The sequence below is a fragment of the Tyto alba genome, unplaced genomic scaffold (genome assembly GCF_018691265.1).
Source record: "Tyto alba isolate M040663 unplaced genomic scaffold, T.alba_DEE_v4.0 Super-Scaffold_5, whole genome shotgun sequence".
Lineage (NCBI taxonomy): Eukaryota > Metazoa > Chordata > Aves > Strigiformes > Tytonidae > Tyto > Tyto alba.
The window spans coordinates 6,276,343-6,289,101 of NW_024881326.1; the positions used below are offsets into that span (position 1 = coordinate 6,276,343).

The 12,759-nt window shown below is 38.5% G+C and overlaps 1 protein-coding gene across 5 annotated transcripts in view; it reads left to right on the forward strand.

The window, feature by feature from the left end:
* TENM1 (teneurin transmembrane protein 1) overlaps window positions 1-12,759 on the forward strand; it is a 343,154-nt gene that overhangs the window by 325,006 nt on the left and 5,389 nt on the right. For all 5 annotated transcript variants that reach the window (XM_042807094.1, XM_042807096.1, XM_042807095.1 and 2 more), the window contains 3 exons: window positions 5,989-6,285; window positions 10,422-10,809; window positions 11,489-12,709. In XM_042807094.1, the coding sequence (XP_042663028.1) occupies window positions 5,989-6,285; window positions 10,422-10,809; window positions 11,489-12,709 (1,906 nt within the window). The remainder of the gene's footprint in view (window positions 1-5,988; window positions 6,286-10,421; window positions 10,810-11,488; window positions 12,710-12,759) is intronic.

Consider the following 12,759-nt stretch of genomic DNA (forward strand, 5'->3'; position numbering starts at 1 on the left):
AGTGTTCTCTTTGAAAGCCATTGAACTAAAATCATGTTGAAATGTTGTACTTTGTAAGAACAGCAATGGAAAGTTTGTATCAATGGTGGGCCCCAGCCATGAATTTCAAGACAGTCACAGAGATGTTTGATCTCAGTTTGATTTTGGTTGTGAGACTTGACCTCAAGCCATAATTACCTTTTTTCTTCCTCTTCTTTTTCAACTAAGAACTTAATTATGGCTTTTGAAGAAGCTGTGAGCAAAGGATGATGCATAGTTACTCTGGCACAGTAGCAGAGTTGGAGCCACATTCTGCCTCTCTCAGATCTGCTGAGCACCTTTCTTCTGGGGCAAATAGCAGGTGCCAGCCTCTGCCTGGGGAGTGGGTCTCACAGCACACACCGTGGGTGTCCTGGCCACTGGGTTTTCTGCAAGCCAGAGTGATGTAGAGCCTCCTCGTGTAACCAGACAGGCTGTGTACTCTGCCCTCTACCACACTCTCTCAAACCCCCTCACTCCCTCTGGCTGGGTTACACTATGGCTCTAATAAAGAATTACTTTAACATTGCATCCATGGTTTATTTTTATCTGTGAGGAGAACTCACTGATTACAATGACAGATGGTCAACATTCAGCATTTAATTAGGTAACACTAAGGCTCAAAGAGACTGCTACCTTGCAGAACATGGTTTTTACAAAATCAGTTCTATTTTTCACATGAATACCCCTTAAAACACCTGTACCAGTAGTACAACTGGGAATTTTAGCCTTAAAAATATTGCATTAACTACAATCTTTCTGAATAAGTATTATCTCCGAAGGTACAGCTGTTAGCTCTGAAAATATAGACATGGTTCTTAAAATCTCTTATGAGATACTATATATTTTTTAAAATAGTATAATCTGTTTGGTTTTGAAATGCTCTGTTCAATCAAAACCACAAAACTTGGATGATGTGGCCAGACTGGCCACTGCATGTGAAACACCTGTTTAAAAGGACATCTTTCAGATTTGACAGTCACAGTTACTTTATTAGGATATTGCAAGTGGGGAAAACTTTCATTTAGTTTTTCTTGCCCATCTTCTGACTGCCTTCTCTCTAGCATGGTGTGAGTCCTCATAGCCCTGGCTAGGGACGCAGCTGAATTTATTGCAGTGACAAACGCTTTAAGATGTCAGGTTCCAAACTATGGTTTCTATGGCTCACATTACCTAACCAGTTGATTTTTGTGTGATTTTGTGCTTAAATAACTGTATGGCACGTTTTTCTTTAAGGATCTTATGTAATAAAATCTTAAACAGAAAGGATGTAGAGAGTCATCTATTCTGCTTACATTACCAGGGCTAAGTTGTTCATTACAGTTACATTTAATATAAGTACTTCATCCTGAACAATTTTCCCATTATGCAGTTTATATTTTCTATTGTTGAAATTGATTGCAGGTTCTTTCAACTCATTTTCACTTGCTTCTGCATGATCCTTAAATTGTCTGCCAAAAAAGGGAGGAAATACACAAACTGGACAGGATTGAATGGATTCTGGCTGGAGGCATAAAATGCTCATTGAAATACTGCAACGCTGAAGCTATCCAGAGCTCAGCTGATTGACCTGTCTCTGGATCAGTCTGTTGGTGCATAGAAGCACTCATGTACTCCTCCTTCACCTTCATTCAGTGAGAGGATAGAAGATGAAGGTGAAGTGTAGGAATGATTTTGATGTGCTGCTCTCTTATATTCTCTGTCCTTCCAAAAGTATCCACTAACATCTCAGCAGCTGACCATTGCATTGTTATTTCTGTAAAATGTGTGGTTTTGTATCTACCCAAGATCAAGGGGGCTTACGGATTGTCCCTGCCTACTCAGAAGGACAAGTCAACTGCCTGTATCACAGTGTTTTCCCCTCCCTTGACTGTACTTAGCTCTAGGAGCACCTGTCCAAGGGCTGTCAGGGCAAGGCTGGAGGGAACCTGGTGGAATAGCACATTAAAAGAAGATTTGACAGTGGAAAGGAGGAGAAATATTGTGCGTATAGGATACAACATGTAAATAGACACAAGAGAAAGGGTCAAATGGATTATCAAGATGTTACTGTCAATAAGAAGGACTTTGGGTAGGTGAAATACATGATTCCTGGAGTTCAGTTTTAGCACTGAGAAGTTTACATGGGATGCTGATAGAGTGGGGCATCAGCAGAGGTGGAAGGAGCTAGAACAGTGCAGCTGGTGAGGCAGGCAAAGGAGTGGAGAATTTATCCAGAGACAGCTGTCTTTCCTTGGTGATTAAAGGAAATATGCAGGACAGCAGGAGCAAAAAATACCATCATAAAGTGTGTTTGAAGCAGCACACCAAATAATGAAAGGAATTTAGGGCTTAGTGTTGACAGATCCTTGAGTACTGCCGGGGAAAAAAATGTACCAACATTAGAAGCCCTTTTGCTGGATGAGGTTCTAGTGAGACCTTCTGAAAACTTCTAGTGAGTTATATTTTAAAAAGAAAGTTTTAAAACACTTAATATGCCATGACTGGCATAATAGGAAGTGTGTCGGAAAGCTTGCAATGTAGAGCAGAAAGAACTATGCTGAACTTTGAAAATATATGTAAAAAAAAAAAGCTCTGGGGATTGGATGAGTTCTCAGTGGAAATGAACAGACTTTCAGGACTTTCAGACTTTCAGTTAAAGAAAAAAAAACACAGCACAATGGAAGAGTTTTCTGAGCAAAAGAAAAGCATAGAAATGAGGTTTAAAGATGTTACTTAGAGATCAGTCCTGATACCATCATTGAAACAAACGGCTTTGAGTGCTAAGAGGTATAAATTAGAAGGCAGGTAACTGGGGATGAGTTAAAGAGTGACCTAGTTGAGAAGAAAGCTCTTCCTTCTCTGCCTGGTCCTAACATTTTTAATTCTTAATAGCAATTAGCAGCCATCTTGAAAGCACATCACTCTATTAATATTAGTTCCAATTTTGGAAAGAGGCTACTGTTAGCACATTCTGAATAATGCTGTAAACGTTGTGTTTGAGAAAGTGAGATTTTTGCATGGTGCAAATTCCCTGCTCTAGAAATAGAGCGGAAGTGAGTAAGTTAACTGAAATGCTAGAACAGACATCTAACTTTGTCTCAGTATCTAAATCAATGTTGGAAATGGGAATTAATCACAAGTTTCCTTTAAGTGCAGAACTGCCTGCCCTGGTGCTTCCTGAAAGTATATAAAACAGTCTGTAGGCATATATGTATTTTATATTAACAATAAATCTATGTACAATCAGGCATTTTAACATCAATCTTAATCTAACAAGACTTCTTTTTTATCAATTAAACCCCTATTTTAATTGACTTCTAAAAATGAAGCAAAGGCTGTTGTTAAAACCAACGAGCATGATGCATAGTAATATACTGATTAGAATGCAGCTCTGTTCCCTCCTGTCTTTTGCATAACTTAGAAGAACTTGGCATTGGATGCAGTCCAGGTTTTATAGCTGAATATCTACAAAATTGAAAATTGAATACTTGGCCATTCTTACTTATTTTTGCTTATTTATTTTTTTTTAATAACAAAAAAAGGAAGTAACTCAAGTAACTCACTGGCCTCAATTCAAAGTTCTGTAGATACAGGCTTTGACAGCTATGTTTATTATTGCATTTAGCAAATGATCTCCCTTTATTTACCATTCCTACAGCAAGTTCTAATGGTAGGAACAAAATCCTCTGCCAGTGTGTGTCAGTTTACATTGACTCAAATCAAAACACAGCCAAAGAAATAACAAAATCATCTTATCTGATTTATACACTGTAGACATTTTAGGTTTGAGAGTGAAAGTCAGGAGAAGTGCACATTTATGTGATTATTTGCACTGCAAATTTTATAGCTATAAAACTAATAGAAGTAGAGTCAACAAATGTTTAAAAATACATAATAAATATATCTTTTTATGTACTGCTAACATTATTATTGAAGTCAGCTGAATTTTCGCCCTGTTTTCATCAACTGAAAGTCTGACCTGACATTGCTTTCAGAAACCAGTTTTCCCTGGCCTATAACAGAACACAAGCTCCAGCTTCTCACAAGGCTCCTTACTATGCTGTATGTTAAGTTGGACAAGTTGTCTTTAAAAAGTCAATGGGATTTGAAAGCACCTTTTCAGTGACCATGTTGAAATGAGGCCTGCTACCCATGTATCGTCCTGTCTTGCCTTGAAAAGGGTGTTAAATTTAACTTAAATCTAATATAAGACAGTGATCAAATGAGACATAAAATGTGGAATATAAGGGAAGTAACGGCATTCACCCAAACCTTATTTTAACTATGTGAGCTTTCAGATACTGCTGCTATCCACTTTACTCTAATTCTGCCTCTGTTTGGGTTTTTTCTTATTTGTTGTACCATCCCTGAAACTTAGATTGCAAGCAATTTATATTCAAGGCTTTCCTTTCTCCTAACTGCATTCTACAATGATAATAATAGCAATAAGAACATTAAACATGTACATAGACAGCAAATGAATATGAGCCAGGGTATATCCCCTGCCTGCTTTTCAGTTATTTTGCCACCAAGAAGGTTTGTTTTCAGAAATTGCAAGAAGTTTGAAAAGAAATATATTATAATATACTTAACCCATCAGACTGTATACAAGCAAATATAGTTGAACGAAGCATCACATTTTACTTGGGCTCCATAGCTATCATCAGAGCATAAATTGTAATAGTTACAGCAGTCTACAGGGGTATATAGGTATTTTACAACTATTGTAAATGAACACTATTAAAGTTAGACATGTGTGTATATAAAACCCCAGGAATGGTAGTTCAAGAAAGAACACCTGCTTCTTCTAGATTTTCAAATTATTTTGTATCTAAAAACAGAAAAGGGAAAGAAAAAAATATTCTTTCTAATCACTACCACCATATGATCCCAGCCTGAATTATTAAACAGGTATTCTTAACCATTTACTTTACGGCTATGCCTCCATGTCTCAGTGAGGAGCAAGCACTGTGCTGTGTGCTGTGCTAACACCTGCACTGACATCGACTCTGCTGTAAGCAATTTATTAACTGGAATAGATTAATACAAGTGATTAGATATGAGTGCATTGAACACTGATCTGAAAAAGACAAGTCAATGAACAATGTCTTACGGTTCCCTAAGTTATATCTCTGATTTAAATGGAATTTAATAGTGATTGCCCAGTGACTGAGTGATGTAAGGAGGTAGATGATGGAATCACAGAATAAATATATCTTGTCTTCATGAATCTGGCTCAGCTTTGAACATGATTTCAAACTGAGAATTAGGCTACCCCTCTGCGTTTTCCTGATAAATGTTAACACATCGTAGCACAGTCACTCTGTTAGTCTGTCAGACACAGTGAGTTTAACAAATGTTGGTGGTCCCAAAGGTGGCAAGAGAGATGCAACAAGGATGCTGGCACTAGGCACCGCTGCCACTGCTTTCACGAGCTGTGAGATTGGGGTGGTTTTGTAAAGAAGTATGAGGACGCTGGTGAGCAGGGTCTTCGGGAGCTGCCAGCACAGCTCTTCCCTTTGCAGCGTCAATACGTGACCTGGTGTGGACTGTCCCAGAGCAGTAGCTGACCTATCAACATTAACAGAGCTTAAGAAAGAGAATGTGGGACTGGTTATCTTTGTTAATTTGTGGGTTTAACTACACATCTTTGGCTGGGATAGAAAAGTCCATCCACAGAGAGTTGAAAGTTGAGAAGAAAGAAGAACTTAGGAAAAGGTAAGAGCAGAGGTGAGGGTTAAGCACATGGAAATAGGAAGCGTCCTGCAATGCAAAGTATAACAATACTGAATTCAAACAGCATTTTGTTTCCTGGTCCTTCTGTTTCTCATCTGAATATTTTTCTATTTTCTTGTCTTTAATAAGGCCTAAACTCTCCTTCATAATGTTACACCATTGCATGTTTTGATTAGAGCTGATGCAGAAATGTTTGTGTTGTATGTAATTAAGATGCATTGTTTTCTTACTTTACTGTATCTTCGTGTTTAGGCCCACAACAGAAACCTGCTCTCCATTGATTTTGATCATGTAACCAGAACGGGAAAGATTTATGATGATCATCGAAAATTCACTCTTCGGATTATGTATGACCAGACAGGACGCCCAATTTTATGGTCGCCCATCAGCAAGTACAATGAGGTCAATATCACTTATTCACATTCTGGATTAGTCACCTACATCCAAAGAGGAACCTGGACAGAGAAAATGGAGTATGATCCAAGTGGAAACATAATTTCCAGAACATGGGCTGATGGTAAAATATGGAGTTACACATATTTAGAAAAGGTAAATAATTTAAAAAGTGGATTGTTGTACCAAGGGAAAAATATTTGTTTTGATATACATATTATATTGTAAACTATGTTATAATGATATCTCTTGCAAGAGTATTTAAGACTTTTTAACCAGAAAATGCATACAGTTACATAACTAGATCAAAATGTCTCTGGTCTTGCTTAGACCTATCTGTTGCCAGTTTAAACCTGCTATAGTTTAGTTCAGAAGACAGTTATTAGCACCTCAGATTTGTTTAATTGGTTAGTAGAAATGACTTCTTGGTCTCAGTCCAAGTTCAGGTGGACAAAGGACACTCTCACTGCTGAAAAACATGTTGCTACTCTGTACAACACAGTCAAAAATGTAACAGTTGCTGAAAGGCAGCTTTTTCTTCCCCATGAACACAGTTCTTTTAAGCCAAAATTATGAGCCAGTGAGTGCAAGCTTGCACCTATTCAATGCTGCGCTGTAAAAAAGCGATTGATCCTGTGAGGAGAAAGATTACTTCAGTATTTATGAGGGCCATTTTAGGGGGAAACATTAATATGAAATGAGTTATTGCTCTGCTTTTATAGTGACTTCGTGTCTAAATTGCCTGAGTATTGTAATTTTCATTTATGTCTATAGGTAATGGTCACAAAATGAGGGAACAAGTGTTGTACAGACTAAGGAAGAACAGCTTCTCCTTCATCTGTAGAAGCATCTCATTTGGTCTTGTCTCAAAATCAAAAAGCCAATCTGTGTTTTTAAAGCTTTCAGAACTTAGTCTGACACTGTATTCAAACAATGTCCTTTTAGCCTTTTTTTTGAAGATAGCAATATCTTGGACTATACAATATACCTTCAGTTTGCAGAACGTTTTCTCTGAACCCGTTAACCACAGGGAAGGGCTGGGAGGGGACAGGTGAGGTAAAACTGATAGGGCATATTACACGCAGGAAATCCAATGACTTTGAAGTTATTTATGTATTAAAAAGTTCCAAATGTGTACTTTTAAGATAAACTTTGCTGTGCTTATTTTGAATGTATTTAAGCTTGATCCTCAAAAAACTTAAACCTAACCCAGAGAAAAAAATTATTGAGGCTGGAGAATGCATAAAAATGTGATTCTTTCCTTGTCTGCATGCAGTATGGTTCTTGCATGTGTTAACAAGATTGGCAAACCCTAGAAGCTTCAGAAGTTTGCTTCAGATAAATTTGACAGGGCTTCTTTTGTCTGTACGCTCTTATGCAAATTGCAAGTAAACAGGCATTTAGTACAGCTTTCAAATATTTGGGCAATGTGCCTTTTGGAGGCATTTTTTATTTTTTCTTTCAGCCTAATAGACTGTAATTTTGGAAAAATGTATGTTTCTTATCTTTCTGGACCACTTTGTTTGTAGATTATGATGAGTTTATAAATAAAGTCATGTAACTTAAAACTGTTATTCTGAAATTCTACACAGGTGGCCAAACCCTGATCTTGTAGAAGCAAATGCCAAAAGCTTACTGGTTCAGGTAGCAGCAGGCTTGGCTTATGCTGTAACTTGTCATTAAAATTATTGAAAGTCATATATACCATGGACATCTCTCCCAGCTATTTAATGTAGTTTCATCACTGTTTGCTCCTGTGCCAAAGAAAGATAAATTCACTGTCAAAATTAGACACTGAAATATCATTTTGTGGCTCCATTAAAGTCAATAACTCATTGTGTTAATTATGTAATGATTGCTAAAGGTTGTCTGAAACCTCGTAAGACTCAATGATTTCTTTCATCAAAAAATCAATTATATAGTTCGCTTCCAATTCATAGTTATTTAATTCTTCATTTTTTAGCACTTGATGAGTTAATTGCACAGCTTCAAAAATCTCTACCCCTTCCAAAATCAGTTCCAATAACTTAGGTTTTAAAAAGCACTATGATAGTAGGACTCTAAATAATTTTTACTGATGAGATTCAGCTCCTCTTGTTTCAGTCAATTTCCTCAGTTACTTAATGATGTTATAAAATCTCCTGAATACTCCAAACTCACTTCCAAAATCTTGCCGTTTACCACCAGACAAAACAGATGAGCAGCTGCGTGTATATGTTGGACAGAAATGACATCTAGTGGTGATGCTCAGCATTTCTGTGTATTCCCAGTGGAGCTCCAAGTAATTGCCAGTGGCTGTTTGTCTCAATGTACCATGCGGCATCAATCATTACATGGTTGAGCAGACTCCGGTTGCTTTTATAAAATGACAGCTTTTTGGACGTTTTACGAGCTACTCTCTGAAATCCTTTAAAGCAATTAGAACCCAATTTGTGCAAAGAGTTGAAAAATCTATTGTAATATTATTAGGATGAATTGGGAATTAATTTTTTTTTCTCTTGATAGTATCCTCTAATCAGTTAGAGAGGATACTAAGTCTCCAACCCTAGTACTGTCTGTCCTTTTACTATCCTGGACAAAAGTGGAAAAGCCACAAAGTGCTGTAAAAATGGCACACAGGGGCACTAAACTTATATTAGAGATGTTTCTGATCTTGTTATTCATACTCTGTCAATGGCAGACAGCTTAAAAACAGGCCCGGGAGCAGTATATAGAGAGAGGCGTCACATCAGTGCTAGGAGAGAGTTCAGCCAGTGGTTTACTGCAGACTGGGGACTCTTGAGTGAAGGTGAAAACAAAATAAACACTGTGTGTGTTAGAAATGCTTGGCAGACCAGCAATAAAGCGATCAGAAAAGGCTCGGTGTAAAGGTCTGTCATCACCAGTTGGCAGCGGGTAACTTGCGAGTGGCATATGTTGGTGCTTGCTGGCTTGTGCACAGGTGACAGATGTCTTTCACCAAGGGCAGGAAGAAATACATCTTGGGAGGGCAGGGGGCCAGGCGTGAAGAGAGGGTGGCCAAGGATTAGCCTATCTTTGGTCCTTTGAATAAGAATTTGGGTTATTGGTCAGAGCAAAGTGGCTCAGGGCCAATGTTACTCAACACATTGCAGGGCTGAGCTCTAGGTGTTTTCTTCTCAGAGAAGATTTTTGAGCTTAGGAAAAAAAAAAAAGCCTTTTTTTTCTGATTTCTTTCCCTATTGCTCTGTGAAAAAAGAAGTCGCACTGTTCCTCATAAGACTTTGTTTTGCATGATGTCTCAAACATGCAGAAGTCTGACAAATTTGCTTATGTGCCTGGTAGATTTGGTCTGTGAGCTATGAACTGTGCAGTGTCAGTGCTCTGTCTCAGCTCAGACCATGTGGCAGGTATTTGCAGTGCTCTGGTCAGCCAAGCCACGTGCTGGACCTGAGGGAAGGCTACAAAGTTCCCCCATATATTTTCACTCTGTGTTTTCATTATACTTGTTTCAACAGTGACTGTTCACCAGTGGGATTGTACCCGGTAATGCTGTGACTTTGCACATGACTGGTGAAAAGGTTTACACAACCCAAGCTTTAAATTTGCACAGAAAAATGTCTGACATGCTTGCGCATTCATCTGTCAAACAAACAAACCAGCTTGCATTGACCGGCCACAATTAACCAACACAGGGCAAATATCAAGTACCTGTGTAGAAATCACATTCTTTGTAAACACTAAAAACCAGATCTAGAAGTAGTCACACCAAAGAACCTGCAGATTATTTTCATCTCTCTTTAAGCGTGGAGATACTGTGACCTCTGGGACAACGTGGATTTAATAAAAGACATACAGAAAAAGGGATATGTCTGTGCTAGAGATATACAAAGTGCCAATAAAAGCTAAATACCTTTTACATAGCATTGAAAGTTTCCCCTTTCCACCTCACCTAGAAACATCTGTTGGTGCAGATGCTCTGCCTGTGTGTGAGGAAGAGGTTCCCTCTGGTTTTGCCTCCTGGAAGGATGACCTAAATAGTTCAAAGCAACATAGCAAGGCAGCATGAGGCTGAAATGCTACCGAGAGCCACATCTGCCTTCCAGTTTGGAGGTCCTTACCTCTAGACTTATTATTATTCTCCTCCTGTTTTGTACCACCTTGCTGGCCAGGTCTCCTGGAGCGGAAAGCTTCACTTGAAATTGTACAGACAGTAAGAGCAAACTACAAGAGTGGATGGTTGTTTCAGCATTTCCTTAGCCTTCAAGCCCTCACTAAATGAGTAATGATTTGCTTGATCAGCCACTTACACTGCCATTCCTGTTTGCTTGCAGTCCGTGATGCTCCTGTTGCACAGCCAGCGCCGCTACATCTTTGAGTACGACCAGTCTGACTACCTGCTGTCGGTCACCATGCCGAGCATGGTGCGCCACGCCTTGCAAACCATGCTGTCCGTCGGGTACTACCGCAACATCTATACCCCCCCGGACAGCAACGCGGCTTTCATACAGGACGTCGCCAGAGACGGGCGGCTTCTGCAGACGTTATATCCTGGGACGGGGCGCAGAGTCCTTTACAAGTACACTAAACAGTCCCGACTTTCCGAGATTCTTTATGATACTACTCAAGTCACATTCACCTACGAGGAATCTTCTGGGGTTATTAAAACGATACATTTAATGCACGATGGGTTCATCTGTACCATCAGATACAGGCAAACAGGTTTGTGTAACTGTGACTACATTTGTTAAAGTTTTCGGCCCTGATCCTGCACTTAGCTGGCATGAAATTTCATTATTTTTATGTCTACAAGTTCTTATGTTTTATGTTTCAATAGAAAAATATGTGTCTATATCTCTATGTCTGTGTCCATAGGCATATATAGCTGTCCCATTTGAAATACAGTTTTCTTTTTATTGCTTGGTATGGAATAGCTCTTAGAATGTTTGATTGTTTTTATTCCACTGTGTAGATATTTGCTAAATACTAAATCAAGTTGGTTTATTGTTTGCATTTTCAAGTTTCCCTGTTTATACCATAATATAACATAAATTCAAAAGGACTGTTTATATGAGGAAGAAAACCACCATGTAAAATAAATTTAGATTAGAATTATCTTGTAAGTAAATAGAAATAATAATTATGAATAAAATAGCACTCATTTAAACAGATGTTAATAAAATATAAATAATTTGTAGAGCAAGCATTAATAAAGGTTTGTGAGAGACTAATCTAACATATTCTTAGTTAATGGTATTTTCTGAGGCAGTCAAATAGCATTAAGGCCTAAGGGTATATTAGAGTTCATCGCCTGTCTGTGCTAGATCTTAGCGTAAGTATACTGTGGACATAATTAATTCTTTTTCTTTCTTTTCCTCTTTCCCCTGTTTGTTCTGGACAGGTCCGCTTATTGGTCGCCAAATCTTCAGGTTTAGTGAAGAAGGGCTTGTAAACGCCAGATTTGACTACAGCTATAACAACTTCCGAGTCACAAGCATGCAGGCCATGATAAACGAGACGCCTCTTCCCATAGATCTGTACCGTTACGTTGATGTTTCTGGGAGGACTGAACAATTTGGAAAATTCAGTGTAATTAACTATGATTTAAACCAAGTTATAACCACCACTGTAATGAAACATACCAAAATTTTTAGTGCCAATGGTCAGGTGATTGAAGTACAATATGAAATTCTCAAGTCGATTGCTTACTGGATGACCATCCAGTATGATAATATGGGTCGTATGGTGATCTGTGATATACGTGTAGGTGTAGATGCCAATATAACAAGATATTTTTATGAATATGACGCTGATGGTCAACTTCAGACTGTGTCTGTGAATGATAAAACCCAGTGGCGCTACAGCTATGACCTTAATGGCAACATCAACTTGCTGAGCCATGGAAACAGTGCACGCCTCACTCCTCTGAGATATGATCTGAGAGATCGCATTACCAGACTTGGAGAAATTCAATATAAAATGGACGAAGACGGTTTTCTCAGGCAAAGAGGCAATGAGATCTTTGAGTACAACTCTAATGGTCTGCTGAACAAAGCTTACAACAAAGTGTCTGGCTGGACCGTGCAGTACTGTTATGATGGTCTTGGAAGACGAGTTGCAAGCAAATCAAGCCTGGGACAACACTTACAGTTCTTCTATGCTGATCTCTCCAACCCAATAAGAGTTACTCACTTGTACAATCATAGTAGCTCAGAAATAACATCTCTGTATTATGATCTTCAAGGTCATCTCATTGCAATGGAATTAAGCAGTGGAGAAGAATATTATGTTGCTTGTGATAACACTGGAACACCTCTAGCTGTATTTAGTAGTCGGGGCCAAGTCATAAAAGAAATTTTGTACACCCCATATGGAGAGATCTACCAGGACACTAATCCAGATTTCCAGGTTATCATTGGTTTTCATGGAGGGCTCTATGATTCTCTTACTAAATTAGTTCATCTGGGTCAGCGGGACTATGATGTCATTGCTGGTCGATGGACAACACCAAATCATCATATATGGAAACACCTGAATGCTGTGCCACAACCATTTAATCTCTACTCATTTGAAAATAATTACCCAGTTGGCAGAATCCAAGATGTTGCTAAGTATACAACAGGTAAAAGTAACACATTTTTTATGAAAATACAATTTTTTATCAGATTCTGA